Here is a 17,495-nt window from a genome sequence, read left to right as displayed (position 1 = left end):
CTCATGTCAAGGATCTGTTTTCTGCTCTTGTCCTTTCCAATTATATCCATCTCCAACAAGTTTTATCTCACAAATTGTTCAATTATTCTGTTTTCCACTGAGCTCTTCTTTTGGATCGCTAACATCTAGTGCAACAGCTCAAAACCTCCCGTGGTGGTTACCACATGTTACATGCCCTCTTTTCTAGTTTTCCTTATTTTTCTTTCTCATTTCAAAAATTAAAGCCGAATCCCCTTAGCCAGGGATTTCTCTAAAGGAGTTACTGGTTTTACAGATATCACCAATCGTTTTTTTAACTTGGACATAATTTTGTTATTCTTTATTTCTTTAGATGGATCTGAGGTAACACAATGGAGTGGGGAAGAGAGAGAACCGTTTAGTTGGTTTTTCATGAGTAAAGAAAGGAATAGGATAAGTTTTTATTAAATAATTTAAAATGAGCTTGTTTTATGATTTTTGTAATGATTATGATTAATGCTTTATGAAATGTGACTTTCAGTAGGATGCCCTTGATTTGAAGTTACACATAACCTGCTTTAGTATTTAGTAGTATTTAGTACCACTATTGCATTAAAATTGTCAATTTCTTCTGATCTTTTCCCCTTTTCCTTTCAGGGCATTGTACAGCAGTTCTTGGTGCTCCTGACCACCAGTTCTGATGAAAGCCTCCAATTTCTTAGCTTTAGACTGGATTTCAATGAACATTATAAAGCCAGAGAACCGAGGCTTCGGGTATCTTTGGGCACTAGAGGGCGACGTAATTCACACATATGAATTTTTTTCTGCAGCAAACATAACCAGGATCGCTCACCTGGCTCACTCGAAGTGTAACTTGTTGGATGTAGCAGTGATGGTTGAGAGTATGAAACCAAATGGCATGCAGTAGTGTTTGTCATTCTTGCAAACAACCTGTTTTCAGTCATGTGGTTGTGCAACACCAGTAGAGAAAGCAAAATACTTTCCTTTCTGTATTTAATAAGTGTTACAACTAAGTGGATTTAAATTGTTTCAGTTTTGTTATTGAAAAATCACTATATTTTGTTTGGATCGTCTGAGGAACTATCCACTGTAATTTTATATTTGTCTTTAGGACATCATTTCCACTTATAGTAAGCACTGTTCCCAGTTTTCCGTTTGAACTTGGAAACCAGTTTTATGAAAATTTGCTGCTGGTCAAAAATATGTATCCAAGGTGTTTGTTTGTTTGTTTGGGGCTTTTTTTAGTAGGGAAAATATGTCACATAAATTACTTACATTAATATTTTCAGCATTTTCAAAGCAATGATTTATTTTTCCAGAAAATTTTTAACTGCTTATACAGAAACATATTAGAAACATAACATGCACAAATATCCTAAAATAAAGAATTCAGTGCTCTCAAGTAATTAAAGTTGTAAATATAAAATAGATGTGAATGAAGTATTTTGTGTTCAAATCGGATGTATGCAAAATTAATTTGGATATTGAAGACTACTTATTTCTCTTTCCTTGCCTATTTTTTCATTGTAAATATTTATATATTGCTGTCCAAATATTACAGGGAAACACTTTTGTAAAGAAGCCACTATATATCAAGTCATTCAATTATCCATTTGTTATATTCACAGGTAAAATCTTAGAAAATAAACACAATTATCTTTCAAACACTTTATCTGTTTCTTCTAACTGGAAAAGTGCCTGTTCTTAAAAAAATAATTATATAATAAAATTAGTTTTGAATGTATAGGCCCTTCTTTTCTTTACTTTGCCTGATAGCTTATAGAATATATAATATGTCTCAAAAAATGGGAATGCCTGACTCCAAACTGAGTTTATATTGAGGCCCTTGTATGGATTTCCTAAATGAGCCAAATTTCAGTTTCATAGGCTACAGAGCCAAGAGTATCTTTATTATTTTTGATTCTCTGAAAAAAAAGTATTTTTTTCTGAATTTGTTTTATTCATAGTGTGGTTATTGTAAAATAGAAAATAGCAAACCCTCCAAATCTCTGTATTTTCCCCTATATTTCAAATTCTTTTTCAGCTCACATGTATCAGATGTGTCAATATTCATCTTGTTGTTTCAAGTGTGTTTCAATTTATCCAAAATGTTCAATATGTGTGCAGTTTTACATGTCACAAAAAGTTATTTGTCATTGCAGAGTGCATTACACTAGTTAGGCCTACTTTCCTAATTTGAAAAGTGCCAGATAAAGAATTTGAGCAAATATTATAATTAAATTAACGTGCTTAAATTTGGCAAATCCAAGCTAGATTAGCAACTGCTACAACTCAAAAGTATAAAACTACTTTTATTATTCCTAAGCATGATTGCAGTATGATTCATTGGCATACTATAGTGTTTCATCATGATTACTCTTGGTAAAAATATTTGGACTAAATGCTTTGGAGCATTGGTTAAATAGAATAAATAACTCTTTACTATTCACTTGCTTTTCTAGTCAGAGTATGAATCTGTACCACAATCATATTTGTGATTCTGAAAACACTTACATTCTGTGCCATCAAACTGGGACATTTTTGATTCATTAAAGTTTTGGTTTATATTTGGAGTAATGAAATTATCTGATGAAGGATCATGAACCCCATTTAAACTGGTATAATATTGATGCTTAGATAACTGAGTGGTGTGTGCTCTTTTGGGTTGTGTGTATTTTGGACTACTACTGGAGGATAAATAATGGTCTGTTTTTTTTCTGTGAGAAGTACTATCTTTCTCTTGATATCTTTCATAGTCCTGATTCCTGGATGTGTTATATTGTTCTAGACTATTATAGGAAGTCCTATTCAATTTGAAAGGTTTAGATTGTACTTTTAACTTCTTATGTGTACTATAATTAGGTGATTCCTCTAATGATTCAACATAGGGCATTAATTCTGTTTGTTTTGCTGGGTAGCTAGGGGAAGAAACAGACTGAATCTCTAAAGGCTTTGTAACATCTTCACCATCTGTTGAAAGAAAAATTCCTGGTGGTGAGCAGTTATTGTTGTTGTGATTTTCTATGTCAATAGCATCGTAGACTGATGTTTTTGGCTCCAGTGGTATCATATTGTTTGCTTCTGATTCCTCAATTTTTTCTAATTCTTCATGTTTGTCTGATTCCTTATTTTTGACAAATTCATTCTTCTTGTCAGATTCTTCCTTCTTGTCAGTGTCAGCATTTGCTATAATTGGTTTCCTAAAATGATAAAGGAATAATTTTAAACAAAACATTTATAAATAATTCTTATAAATAACTTGGGAACCACCTCAGCTAAAAGACCATTATTGAATAGATTATAAATGATGAAACTTATCTTTCCCTGTGTCTTCCCCAAGAAAGGAAGGTAATCTTTTAATCAAGTTGTCATTTTTCTTACTGATTCACCCATTTCATTATCAGCCATAAGGGAGAGGGGGTTGTTGCATATAAAAAATTCCTAGCCGGCAGAAGGATATTCTGAAGACTGCATTTGACATGCAAGAATTACATGTTGGATGGGTAAACATTTAATAAGCCCATACAAAATACATGTTTGTACTTCCTGCTTCTCAAGAGACATAGTTTTTTATGCTTAACATCATGAAGTTTAGGCCAAGAGACAAGGCTCAAGGCCTTAGTAGGGAACATCATGGCTGAACTGGGATGTCTTCCTTCTGCAGCAGTGTTTCTCAACCTTGGTGACTTTAAGTCCTGTGGACTTCAACTCCAGCTGGCTGGGGAATTCTGGGAGTTGAAGTCCACAGGACTTAAAGTCGCCAAGGTTGAGAAACACTGTTCTACAGGATATTCAGTCTCAATGTCTGACTCTTACATGGCTGAGTTGCATTTGATCGGCAGTCTCTACTACTGCATCAATTTGACCTAACATGTTATATCTATGTTAAAAATATATAAATGGTACGGAGTTGTTAGGATGGGAGTTGTTATGATACAGAATGACAGTGATAGGAGGGGAGAAGAGAATGAAACAATAACTTACTGCTTCTTCGCTACCAATGAATTGTATATGTGCACAAGGACTATCACTGCTAAGATCAAGCCAGAAACAGCTACACAGGCAATAATGATGTGCTTTAGTAGTTGTTTAAGATCTGCAGCCTTTGCTCTTTTTTTATCCTGAATACCTAAAGGGATATAATAGATGACACAGAATAGTATATCATATTTTCCATAATGTAACACTGACCTATCATATGCGCTGTAATCCATGAAAACATTTTTATAGAAAACGTGCTGATACTTTTAAGCATTTAAAGGCAGATCATCCATTTGATTCACTTCATGTAAAGCAATAGCCCCCAACCTCTGGGCCATAGCCCATTTGGCAGGCAAGCATGTGCAGCTTCACTTGCATGAGCAATTGGCGCTCACGTGTGTAAAGTTCCATTTGTATGAGTGGTGGGTGCTGGCGTGCCAAGCTCCATTTGCACAAATGGAGTTTCACATGCTCACACATGCACCTGCTGCTCACTCCTGCTGTTCCACCAAGCTGGAAAGGTTGGGGACCACTGATGTAAAGCAATGTGCTACATGGTATCAGTTCTTTGCTTTGTTATTAAATACAGCTATGAAAAACAGTACAGGTCATCCTTGCTTACTGATTGCTCATTCAGCAATTGTTCTGAGTTACAACATTGCTGAAAAAGATTTATAATCAGTTCGTGAGCCTTACATTTGTGATCTTTATAGCTACCTTCCTACAAGCAAAGTCAGTGCAGAAGTTGGAAGTCATAAGACAAATCATAATCATGTGACATTAAGCTTAACAATTATGAGTGATTTACTTCACAACTGCAACTAGAAATGATGTCATAAGTTGGGTACATGGTCAAGTAGTGTTTCACAAATTGCTTAGCACACGTTAAAGCTACCGGTCCCAATTGTAGTCACTGATTGAGGAATGAAGCTTATTTTAAGATCCCCCCCCCCCCAGCGGTTTCTTTTCCCTAAATCAGTCACTGCAGTAATAATTCAGATGTTTCTGCTTCCAAGAATATTTTAAAAGCTTGGATCCTGAGTAGTTGCATTAAAGTAGCATATAATTCAAAAGTAAACTTTACCAGTTATCTCCACAGCAATAACACCTTCATTACTAAATTAAATCAACAGTTCCTCAGCAAAATACCATAATTACTTCTGTAGCCTTACCTGAGAAATGCTGTAAAGAGAGGCTTCAAAAAAACATGACATTTGGAAATACTTAATGCTGCCTTCTATAGGACTGAACTCTTCTAAGATTAATTCTTTAGCTGCAAAGTCTTTTACAGTTTGAAAAGAGTAGGGGAAGGGAAGAGAATCAGAATTCTGATGCTCATCTCAGTTGTCATGTGAGCATTAGGAAGCTCAGAAGCTTATTCCAAAGTTTGAGCCAAAGCTTAAGCCAGCATGCATAATGAATTGTAATGTAATCACTGCAGTGCCAATAAGGTTGAACAATTGTGGCACTCTGAGAAAGAGTTCAGAAGGGCCTCCTATAAACAACTGTCCATTTTACCATGTACAATTTATTATAATAAATTTACTATGCACAACTTACCACTTAACACATTTACCATGCATAATTTATTATAAGAAGTTAACTCCTATGTTTCATTTGGCAATACACAATTAAATATTTGGATATTAATAACAAAGAGATTATTGAATTTTGGATCCTTAAAAATTCTACATTTTAAGCTGACACCTGCATGCTTAAATTTACACTTGATTTCTATTGAAATGGGGGGGGGGCTTTAAATATCTTTCCATTGGTTATAGTCCTGCTTTTCTCATTTAATATTGCAAGTATCTAAAAAAATTAAATTCCTTAACTGTCACTTCTCAGGATTGTACTATGTGCTTCAGATACAATTAGCAAATGGAGAAGGTTTGAGTTCAGAAGTTATACAGAATATAAACAGCTTGCATGATTTTTGTATTCAGTTAACATAAAATATCACATTTCTTGCCTGAAAGCTAGCAGTGCTCATTTGTGAATCTAAATCTGTTGTTTTCAGCTTTCTAAAATGAGTTAGAATAGTAATATACCATATTATATGACTGATGTTAAGAGCCCTTTCCTTAGCAACATTACAGGTGCATGAGTTATTTGCTTTTCACCATCCATCCAAACAAAAAAAAAATTCTTCATAGTAAAAGTTTGCTCCAGCTCAAGATGGAGGGAAAACATTTTAAATTTAAACAGCTTTTTACAATTAATTTGTGATTTTTACTTTAGCAATAACCTTAGGTGATGCAAAACTGCTGGCTTAGATGGTTTACAATATATCATCACTTTGCTCTTTCATCAATATCTCTCCCCTTTATCCCCAAACAGATTTTCTCCATTTCTTGATCTATATTCCTCTTCTTCCTCCTGAAGTAAAGTTGCAGTCACAATACAGAAAAAAAGCTTTTCCTCCAACCCCAAAAATCAATTTTAACTATTCATTTTTCTCCTCTAAATAGAGGTTAAAAATGCAATTCTCACCCAGAAATCAGTTGTATTAAGTATTTAGCAAAAGGTAGGTAGAAGATACCCTGCTATTCTTAAAGCTGTACGCTTGATTCCCCGTATTCCAAACTTGGCGGCTGAAATGCCAAGGGATGCAAGCTTCATCTAGAATTTGGATACAGTACTCCATGAGTATTTGGCTTCAGATCCAAGCAGCAGAAGCCCAGAGAAACCAGCACACACAAAAGCTGGGCATATATTCACTAAATCTGGCATGCAGGAGCAATGCCCCAAAGCTTGCCAGCCCTTAAGCCTTTGAATGGTACAGCCACATTGCTCTGGCATCCAAAAACCAGCATTTACACTGGTGGTTGTAGCTTTTATCTCATGACAAAAATACTAATGCTATTAAAAATCTGTTTTCACTAGTCTGACTATATCGATGAAATATTTCTGTTAGGACTAAGCCATTTTTGCCGTTTATTTTAGGCTTCACTGGGATGTGAACAAAATTCCTTATTATAGTGTCTCATAGAGCAATTCATTTCTCTACTTATCCGCTGTTTTATTTATTACATCAAGTGCTGCTAATGGATAATGATTTGAAAAATAAAAATCTCCATATGTTTTTGTCTTATATAATAAATTTTGAAACTAGACCCCACCATGGGTTTACAAAATTAAAAAGTAAAGAGAGTACCTTTATGTTGTTATCTGCATATTGTCATGCTTTATTAGAGGTTTAAACTTTGGCTTAAGGAACCCAACAAAAACAACAGCAACAAACCCTGCCTTGTTAATTTTGTAATTGAGGTCTAGACAAACAAATTGCCACCGCCATAGAAAAAAATGTTTGTTTCTTTTCAGCTGAACACACACAAAATAGGTTTTAGCAGAACAAACCCAACAGAAAAGCATAAATCAAGTGTTTAAAAATAGAATGGAGATAGCTGCAGTTTGCTATGTCAATGAACATAGGACAACAGAGCTGAAATTATAGCCCTGGTGTATTAGGTAATACTCCCCCCCCCCCACCAAACGGCGGAATACAGAAGATGCACAGGGAACATCATTCATTTTAACTTGGTGTAAGCTTACCTTACCTAAAAGCTTATTTTATTTACCTTCATACTTCTCAAAAAATTCAAATCTTCTGGCATTATTCACATCTTCATTTGTCACTTCAGTTCTTATACCTAAAAAAACCACATAGATTTAATAGTATTTTGTGCTGTTGGTTTTATATACACACACAGACACACTGTATGTATGTATGTATGTACGTATATGTGTGTGTGTATCTGTTATATATATATATATGTATGTATGTATGTATATATATATATATGTATATGTATATAATCATATAATGTATGTATGTATGTATATGTATGTATGTATGTATATATATATATGTATATGTATATAATCATATAAATGATAGCTGCTAAGAAACCCTATATAACACACACACACACACACATGTTGTTTCTTAACAGCTGTTTCTTAACAGCTATCATTTCGCTTTTTAAAGAATTGTCATTCCAGCAACAAACTTACCACCTGTGAAACATGGCAATGGTGGCAGTATCGTGGTTTGGGCTTGCTTTGTTGCATTTGTACTGCGATGACAAGCCATTGATTATGAATTATACTAGGAAATACTACAGGAAAATATCAGAGTATCTCTCCATGAAGAAAAAGCTCAAGGCAGTACATCATGTAGGAAAACAATGATCCTAACCACATGAGTTGTATCACCAAAGAATTGTTAAAGCAGGAGAAAGTTAATGTTTTGGAATGGCCAAATCCTAAAGAAATGTGAAAGGACCTAAAGCAGGCAGTGCGTATGAGGAAGCCCCCCCCCCCCCAAATCCAAGTTTTTCCATTAGGATGAATGGGCTGAAATTCTTCCAAGTCCATTGAGCAGGACTGCTCAACATTTATTGGAAACATTTAATTATTAGTGCTAATAATATTTGGTAGCAATAGTTATTGCTACCAAGAGGGGCATGTCAGTTGTTGAAAGCAAAGGTCACCCTTTTGCCACCCACAAATATACAGTATAGCTTTGGATAATTGTCCTCAATAAATCAGTGAAGAAGTATAATATTTTACTCATTTGTTTAATTGCGTTCCCATCTAGTTTTATGACTCTGTACAGAACAGAGCACATTTTAGGTCATTTTTGCAGAAATTTTGAAAATTCAAGAGAGTTCACAAATTTAAGCACAACTGTTCGGCATGAGAAAAATTTGGTGCAAACTTATCTTTTCCTTTTATTTTCCATGTGTGCTTTATAATATTGGATGCTCTACATTGAGGCACTCCCAACATCTCATTTTATTTTAACGTTGCTATGACCACATTCATGTTGCTCAAATTACATCAAATTTTTGCTCTAATGTAATAACAAGCCTCTTCTTTTTTGAGCTGGTAGTGTTTTCCTCTGAAGAGATTGGACAAATCAGAAATATAAAAAAGCAGCAACTGGGAAGCAAGGTAGAATGATGTACTGCTAGGTCGCAATTAATGCCAGTTGAAATAACATGATATTAAATTTGGTGTAAAATGTAAATTGATACCACATTTTGTTTAATGCAAACCAAATTTCAGTTTAACTGAGGCAAGTGTGTGTACAGTTGCCATTGAGATTTTAGACCGCACCAATCTTTGTGTGTGCAAAATGGGGAAAAGGAAGATTTAAAGTAGGCTGTTTCTGGCAAATGATCTATCTACCTGAATCCATCATCTAAAACTTGTAGGACAATAGCATATACTAATACATAACCTCTTATTTATAATCTAAATAAGCTCTTCCATTTCAGGTACTTAATTTTTGGAATCTTTATCATTAATTTCAGTTGTGGATTTGGGTAGAAAAACCTTGCTCTTATTACTAATTTGATTCAATCATTCTTAATAAGAACAGATGAAGTTAAAAAGATCAATTTGGGCAGATGTTATCTCAGACAGAATGGAATAGAACATTAGATAATGATTTTACTTTGAGGAAGAGTTGATTTAAGCGAGAAGATCAATGATGTTTCACTGGAAGCAGGTAAAATACGACTTTCTTCTGAGGAAGATTTCATCAGTGTGTTTTCCTTTTCACTCGATTGTCTCTCTTTAATTCAAGGGGACAAAACATTGACAATAGAACATTCTATAAGCATTGTCCAAAAAAAGAGAATTCTAAATAATACAATAGTTATTAGTATGAAATGTGGAATTGTCTCTAAATAATGATATATTTACAAAATAATGCTAATTTGCTCATTTGTAAAATCTAATCTACATATATCAAGGAAAAACCCAAATAGATTCTTTTTCATTGGACTCAACAGAACAAGAAAAACCTGAATCTGCAAATTTGTGTAGCTTTTGCCAACGAAATTGATTTTTCTAGGCAAGTTAAGTACAGAAATTTTGCTTTTCATTTTTGTGTGTGTAACATCCAGATATTCCTCCATGTCAAAATATTTAGAGGGTGTGTTCTTCAGTTCTCATATTTGGTTCTTTATAGTGCTTCTGCCAATTATTTGGTTGTGGAGTTCCTAGAGTGAAATGATTTGAAACATGGGACAAAAGCAATGTCTTCGCCTGGCACTACAAACATATCAGTGTAGACCAGTGGTGGGATTCAATTAATTTAACAACCGGTTCTCTGCCCTAATGACCATCTGGGTAGGTGGGGCTCTGTGGTCATGTGACTGGGTGGGCATGGCCAACTCAAGGTCACTCAGGTCGATTGGTGCTTCGCCTTAGCTGTTACAATGTAATAAGGGTTAACCGGAGAGGCAGTTTCTGTAAGCAGATCAATAAAGATTAGGCTAGAAACAACACTAGAATGTTTCCTTCCTGCCTTCCTTACAGGATTAGCCCTGTAATGTGGAAAAAAACAAAAGGAGATTTCTTCCAACAACCGGTTCTCTGAACTGCTTGGAAAGTTACCAACCGGTTCTCCCGAATAGGTGCGAATTGGCTGAATCCCACCACTGATGTAGACATTTGGGATAGACATTTCACAGCATGGCCATGCTACTTTGAAGGATTTCCCAGGTTTCCTGCATGTGCTCATAAAGATAACCCTTGGCAACGATGGCCTCAGGTTCTCACTACTTTTATTAAATGAGTAGTGTTGTGGCATTGCATTGCAAACTCTGTCTCTTTGGGTCATGCATGCAATATTTATGGAAAAGAGGGATCTTGAGATAAAAATGTAAATTTACTATGAACTAAGTTCATATGAGTGCAGCGTATGCAATATATTCAGCTGTGTACAGCATATTTCAAAACTTCCCACAACTCCCATTGAAATGATGGTTGCACAAAGAGGCAAAGTCATTGTGGTGGATCCAGAAAGATGGCAACTGCCATTGTATAATCAAAGCCCTGCCCCTGAAAATAAAATTTAAAAAATGTAAAATCCATATTAAGACAAAAATAACTATTGAAGATAATGTCAAATAATAATACCAAAGTATACTTCCTGAACTTACATTTGAGAATAAGAAATAAAGATGGCATATTGTTTCATTTTCTTAGCCCAAGAATGGGCAGTATGCTGGAGAAATAATGAGGTCATTAGTCCTGCAGAAGGATGTCATGACAAATTCAGTTATGTGATCATGGACATCTTTCCTTCTTTTTTTTAACACCCCTTACGCTTCTTTGGATCGATTAACCAACCCCAGCCCCAGCCCTCATCATTTTATTGGAATTACTTGACAACATTTAACTACTGAGCATTATTAGAAATCTATTCAGCAGCACTGTAAAATGAGTTTACCTAGAACTTGAGATTCTTTTGACGGAAACTCTTCCATAAACATCTGTGTCTTGCTTTTAACAGCTGGTGTAGTATTCTGACCTTTAGCATTAACAAGAGATGAAATTGTGATTCATTTAAGCATCCACACTGGAAAGCTACTAAGATTGATTGATTGATTGATTGATTGACCAATGGATTGGTTGGTTTAGATGTGTTCAAGTCAGTGTTGACTGACTCCTGGTGACTGACTGCTTGGACAAGTCCCTACAGTTTTCTTAGCAAGGTTTTTCAGAAGGCAATTTACAATTGCCTTCTTTTTCCTAGAGCTGAGAGACAGTGATTGGCCCAAGGTAACCCAGCTGGCTTGATGCTGAAGGTGGAACTAGAAGTCATGGTTTCCTGGTTTCTAGCCTGATCTACACCAAACTCTCATTTTGTTCTAGCATAGCCATTGAAATAAATAAATAATGTTTTAATAACCACCTCATCAGCAAATAGTGGATAGTGCTTAGCTTAATTACTTTTGAGATATTATTAAAAAAATACTTTGTAAGGGTAACCAAATGACCAAGCTCAGTGAAACCAGGAACTCCGTGATTTACAGTTACGAACGCTTGGAAGGGAGAATTGATGTGAGAGCCTTGGAACAGTAACTTTATTCTAGTCTGTATAGGCCATCCCACTTGTCTTAAGGCAGGGGTGTCCAAACTTGGGAACTTTAAGGCTTGTGGACTTCAACTCCCAGAATTCCCCAGCCAGCCGCTGGCTGGGGATTCTGGGAGTTGAAGTCCACAAGCCTTAAAGTTCCCAAGTTTGGACAACCCTGCCTTAAGGTCAGGCTCAGGAGAGTAGCTGCTCCATTCTGGAATGTGATTCCAAGTTCTCCTCCTCATTATCCAACATGGAAAAACACAGGTGCCTAATAATGTTTATTTTGCTTTTCATCAGAATGATATAAAGTGTTTTGAATTGCTAGTCAATCACAAGGGCATGAATTGTTCACATTTTATAGAAATTGGTGAAGTAGATCTTGAATCATTTTTCCTTAAAATGGGTTTTAAAGTGCCTGCACTGCTTTGCTCTTTGTTGGAATGGGATAAAATATATGGAAAATTTATAAGTGCATGAAGTACATTTATTAGAAATCAGTGCTGGCTGTTTCCAGTACACTTTATTTTGCTCTAATCAACTTTGTACTTTGAACACTTTTCCATTTCCCAATGTGCTCAATAAATTTTAATGAACATTACTCATTTATTTTCATCAATTTATATGACTATTGATTTTGCAATAGTGACAGTTTAGGATTAAAATATTTCACAATTATATATATATATATATATATATATATATATATATATATATATATATATGTGTGTGTGTGTGTGTGTGTGTGTGTGTGTGTGTGTGTGTGTGTGTGTGTGCATATGTATATATCATTGTGAAATATTTTAATCCTAAACTGTCACTATTGATATATGTGTGTGTGTGTGTGTGTGTGTGTGTGTGTGTGTATGTGTATGTGTATGTGTATATATGTATATATGTATATATGTATATATATGTATATATATGTGTGTGTGTGTGTGTGTGTGTGTGTGTTTTATTTGTGCTGATAAATAAATAAAGGGAGACTAGTATAGATCTATTTCAAGCTATTTAGCTCTCATCAGCTAGCCATACCCTTACTGGGATTCGAACCTGTGCTGTATTGCATCTTAGGCAAACGTCTTAGCCATTATGCCACAGGTCTCCTCCTTATCAGCTGAAGCCAGGGAAGAAGGTATATATTTAGTGTCACAACCCCTGGTAAGCCCCAATGATGGAAGCTAACTGCTTCCATCATCTGTCAATTAGCTCGTCACAAGAGTCCGACAGAAACCCAATATTTTTACTGTTGCCTTTGTTATATTTGTGTTTTATTTGTGCTTACCAGGGGTTGTGACACTAAATATATACCTTCTTCCCTGGCTTCAGCTGATAAGAAGGAGACCTGTGGCATAATGGCTAAGACGTTTGCCTAAGATGCAATACAGCACAGGTTCGAATCCCAGTAAGGGTATGGCTAGCTGATGAGAGCTAAATAGCTTGAAATATTTCTATACTAGTCTCCCTTTATTTATATATATATATAAAATGTAATGTGATTGACATCTGCTCTCAAGCTATCTACCCTGAATCTCAGATAACGCTGTCTAATTTAAATTTAATTTATATACCATATAAGTTACCTATTAGTTGACAACTAATAGTTGACAACTAAGTAGGATGGTGGAAAATACTGCTTGTAAGGGCAAAATACAAGAAGAAAGAACAAAATAACATACCGCTATTAAACAATTTACTGAACAATTATAACTGTAGGACAGAAACATTAATTAGAAAGGGGGTCTAAATGCAAATAACTGAATATAATTGAAAGCTTAGGAAGTATTTAGTGTTATGGAAATGAGAAAGAATGGAAAATGAAAAAGGGAAGTTGGATAAGCAAACTAAGTATAGAGGAATGAAGTTATTATGAAATTGAAAATGATGAAAAAAATCTATCACCTTTTGCACACAAAAGACACTGTTGTCAGTGTCACTACACAAAATCAGTCTGGATAATAATGGGGAGGAGGGAAAATACAAGCAAGAGTAAGTAGTTTGTCTCTTTCTCTTCGATCTCACCACCTATCCGAAAAGCTACAAATGGGGTGATATGTGTGGTCTGATTGCAAAGGTAACTCTGATTTGTTCACTGATTTCTATACCCCCCCGCTTTCTTCCACACCTCATCAAGGCATTTTACACAAACAAGCACTGCAGTTGCTGTGGTGATGCCTTGAGCCTTGCAGCTTGGCAGAGCTCCTAAACTGCATATCAGAGGCAGATTTTGAAAAGAATTCTGAAATGAGCAGAGCGAGTTATAGACGCAATGCCCTACCTCAAATGAAAAAAAATAATAATTCCAAGTCGAACTGATGGAAGCAGAGAACAGCTGTATTAAGCAGACAATAGCTCTAACTAGATAAGCTAGGCTTCAAGTAACAACTACAAACCATGGCACAGTGAACAGGAGAGAAACACTGCAATTACATTAGCTCAGTATCCAAGTGTTTATTTACTTTGCTTAAAATAAAATGACAAGCTAAGGCAGTACTAGTAAATATTAATTGACTTTACATATTTCCATTTAGAAATGCACAGGTAATAATAACCTTAGCATATCTCCACCATCAAAACAAATATTGCTTTGTAGACTTTCCCTTTATCATTTGGACAACTCTTGGTATCTAATATGTTACATATAGTGAGAAAGAACATGTCATCATAATATTAGGCTGTGCAGTATGATTTACCTGTATATTTCTTTAATTTCTGAAGAATATTTTTCATTACTAATGTTTGCATTTCGTCACTAAATAAAGGCTTCTGTCCTTGGATTTTCAAGATATCAAAGGTTAAATTAACATTCATTTTTACTTTGATTAAGCACAGTAAGAATGACAATATTAGTTAAATAAACATCAACTGCCATCAATTGTCCTATAAGAATAAATAATGTTAAAATATTACTTTCTACACAGAAGTACACCAGATATTACTCAAACATTCTAAAAATATCCTAGACAAATATTTTAATCTTAAAGTGTATCTTAATATATAAGAATTTAGCAGTACAACCCTAAGCAGGTTTACTCAAAAAGTATACACAGTAGAAACTAGTACAAATTTTATAGTTGGACATAACAGGATGTGCTGCATCTAAATTACGAAGCCTACAAAATAGGGAACACAAAACAGAAAACGCAGTGTAATTACCAGGACAATTCGAAGTTCAGATTGTAAAATAAGAATTATTTTACACATAAATGTGTCAGCAAGATACTACCTGGATAAGACATTGGAATGTAAGGACAAAGCAAGGAATAGATTTAGTAAGCTTACTTTGTGAAGAAAGCTATGAAAGGAGATGAAAGAAAAAAAGAAAAAGATATCAATATCCTGAATACCAAAGCAGAAAAATATATTCTTAGAATTTTAAAAAGGAACAGATTCAAGTGGCTTTCAGAAAAAAAGCTATCATGATAGCCAGGGAAAGGCAGAAGATGAAAGCCCTGGGCAATGAAAATGGCATACAATAATTAAAAACACAGTCTTTCAATGTCAAGCAAGAAAGGACAAACAAATACATTTCACTCAACATCAGCAAATAGAAAAATAGAAAAAAGGAAAATGAAAGTTCTTATTAAGAACTGAAAAATCAGATGAAAATTTATAGCAAAGTTAGAAACACTCAAAATAAATAATGAAGGAAAGCTGAGGCGAAGAAGATTAAAGAAAGATGGAAAGACTACATTAAAACCCTTTACAAATGGGATTATAAACTGACAAACATTTGTAAGCAGAGAATATATTCAGGAACTGATTGCTCAAAAATTAGGAAAAAACAAGAAGTTGACTAGCATTAAATATGAAAATATTAGGCCCACAGAACTCTTCTAAAGCTGTTAGAGAATTGAAGAATTAAATGGAATATAGCTTAGGCATTTGCAAAATTGATGGATATACCTATAAAAAAGAGGACAATAGAATAAGCACATTGCCAGTTTATTTATTCCACATTGAGGCAAAGCTTTGTTTTAGATCTTGCAAAGAACATGGCCATTAACTAAAGAATGAAATGAGATAGGCTTCAAAAACAGCGGAGGGACATCAGAAGAATACTTTCCTTCTTGATGACGGACGGAATACCACTTGCTCTGAAATATGTGAATGATTTTGTAAAGGCAATCTCTCAGTTCAGCCATTTTGCTCAGATCTGAAAGGAGAGAGTATAAGATCTCTTGGCAGCATTAGCACTGACTATGGCAGCCTATTGAAGCACCTGGAAGGATTGAGGTTTATTGAAATTCTGCCCTCGAGGTTCCACTAGTTTCTGAGAGGCAGTTTCAGTCAGGTCTCAGTCCTTCAAAATACTGTAGGTCAGGTAAAAAAAAGTACCCCAAAGATTCCAGGAGTTGCTACTTTATTGATATAGAACAGTGGTATCAAACTCATGTCATCACTGCACCATCGCATGATGTATCAGGACTTTTCCCCTCTTTGCCAAACCAACTGGAGCTGAGGCCCGCCCATGACACATCCAACCCGTAGGCCACAAGTTTGACACCTCTGATGTAGAATATAGTTAAGGGAATATCTAAAGTTTGTTCAAGTTTCTCTTTGTTCCTTAAAAAAAATCAAGGCAAAGTTATTTTCATTTTTTATCACATTTGCTTCAGTCTCCAGATTATGTAATCTCTTTTTCAGGTACCTCCTTAATGACTCCTTTCTTCCTTCCCCCTTAGTAGTCTTCCCTATCTTCCTCAATGTCAGCTCTAAATTCCTTTATTTAGGGATGATGAAATTTCTGGGTTTGTTTTTGGCTCCACTGTGAGATCCTACAGATAGTCCATGTTTTTCAACAGCTACATGAGGTTGTCTATTGATTTTGAGGTAACATCAACATGTTAATTGTCTTCAACTATATCCTAGCAAAATAGAGGTGGTTTTTGTTCTAAATCAATCTGTCTTAATTCTAGTTGTGAGGTTAGCTCTGACAGGGGAATTCAGAATAGAAAAGGGAGTGAGTAAAGTATGCATTTCAGGTTAATTTATATAAGAAATATATCACAAGAATAGCATACTTGGAAGAGATATCACCTGAAATAAAAATTGTAGATTGGAAAAATTTTCCTATACTATACAGTATGTGGATGACATAACCTCACCATGAAAAAAACTCAACATGAAAATAAAATTAAAAAAATGTAAAATCCATATTAAGACAAAAATAACTATTGAAGATAATGTCAAATAATAATACCAAAGTATACTTCCTGAACTTACATTTGAGAATAAGAAATAAAGATGGCATATTGTTTCATTTTCTTAGCCCAAGAATGGGCAGTATGCTAGAGAAATAATGAGGTCATTAGTCCTGCAGAAGGATGTCATGACAAATTCATTTAAGATCATGGAGATAAGGATATTTCAATGATAATACAATCAGAATAGTTAAAGCAATGATCTTTTCAGTGGTAATGTATGGCCTTTAAGGTTGGTGACTGAGAAAGAACAAGAGAAAGATGGATGCCTTTGACTTATGGATTTGGAGACAATTACTAAGAGTATCATGGATTGCAAGGACATCCAACCAATCAATCTTTGACTAAATAAAGGCTGACTGCTCCCTTGAGGTGATGAATGGCAAACAGAAACTTATACTTTGGGCATATGATATGACCAGATGATAGGCTAGAATTTTTTTTTTTTTGGC

General features: G+C 34.8%; 2 protein-coding genes across 4 annotated transcripts in view; one reads left to right on the top strand and one right to left on the bottom strand.

The window, feature by feature from the left end:
* TUBGCP3 (tubulin gamma complex component 3) overlaps nt 1-1,644 on the top strand; it is a 71,648-nt gene extending 70,004 nt beyond the window's left edge. For both annotated transcript variants that reach the window (XM_087726819.1, XM_087726818.1), the window contains one exon: nt 616-1,644. In XM_087726819.1, the coding sequence (XP_087582945.1) occupies nt 616-774 (159 nt within the window). In that variant the 3' untranslated portion in view covers nt 775-1,644. The remainder of the gene's footprint in view (nt 1-615) is intronic.
* A 584-nt stretch (nt 1,645-2,228) lies between these two features.
* The window catches only part of LOC106543123 (uncharacterized), a 34,449-nt gene continuing 19,182 nt past the window's right edge, over nt 2,229-17,495 (bottom strand). For both annotated transcript variants that reach the window (XM_087726820.1, XM_014059034.2), the window contains 6 exons: nt 14,533-14,610; nt 11,210-11,290; nt 9,425-9,544; nt 7,542-7,613; nt 3,964-4,108; nt 2,229-3,179 (listed from right to left, as the gene is read on the bottom strand). In XM_087726820.1, the coding sequence (XP_087582946.1) occupies nt 2,438-3,179; nt 3,964-4,108; nt 7,542-7,613; nt 9,425-9,544; nt 11,210-11,290; nt 14,533-14,610 (1,238 nt within the window). In that variant the 3' untranslated portion in view covers nt 2,229-2,437. The remainder of the gene's footprint in view (nt 3,180-3,963; nt 4,109-7,541; nt 7,614-9,424; nt 9,545-11,209; nt 11,291-14,532; nt 14,611-17,495) is intronic.

This window comes from Thamnophis sirtalis, unplaced genomic scaffold (genome assembly GCF_051295495.1).
Source record: "Thamnophis sirtalis isolate CommonGarterSnake01/CBP01778 unplaced genomic scaffold, rThaSir2_p1.2 scaffold_12, whole genome shotgun sequence".
In the NCBI taxonomy this organism is placed as follows: Eukaryota; Metazoa; Chordata; class Lepidosauria; order Squamata; family Natricidae; genus Thamnophis; species Thamnophis sirtalis.
Note: the sequence above shows the minus strand (reverse complement) of the source record. Positions and strands in the feature narration are given on the sequence as shown.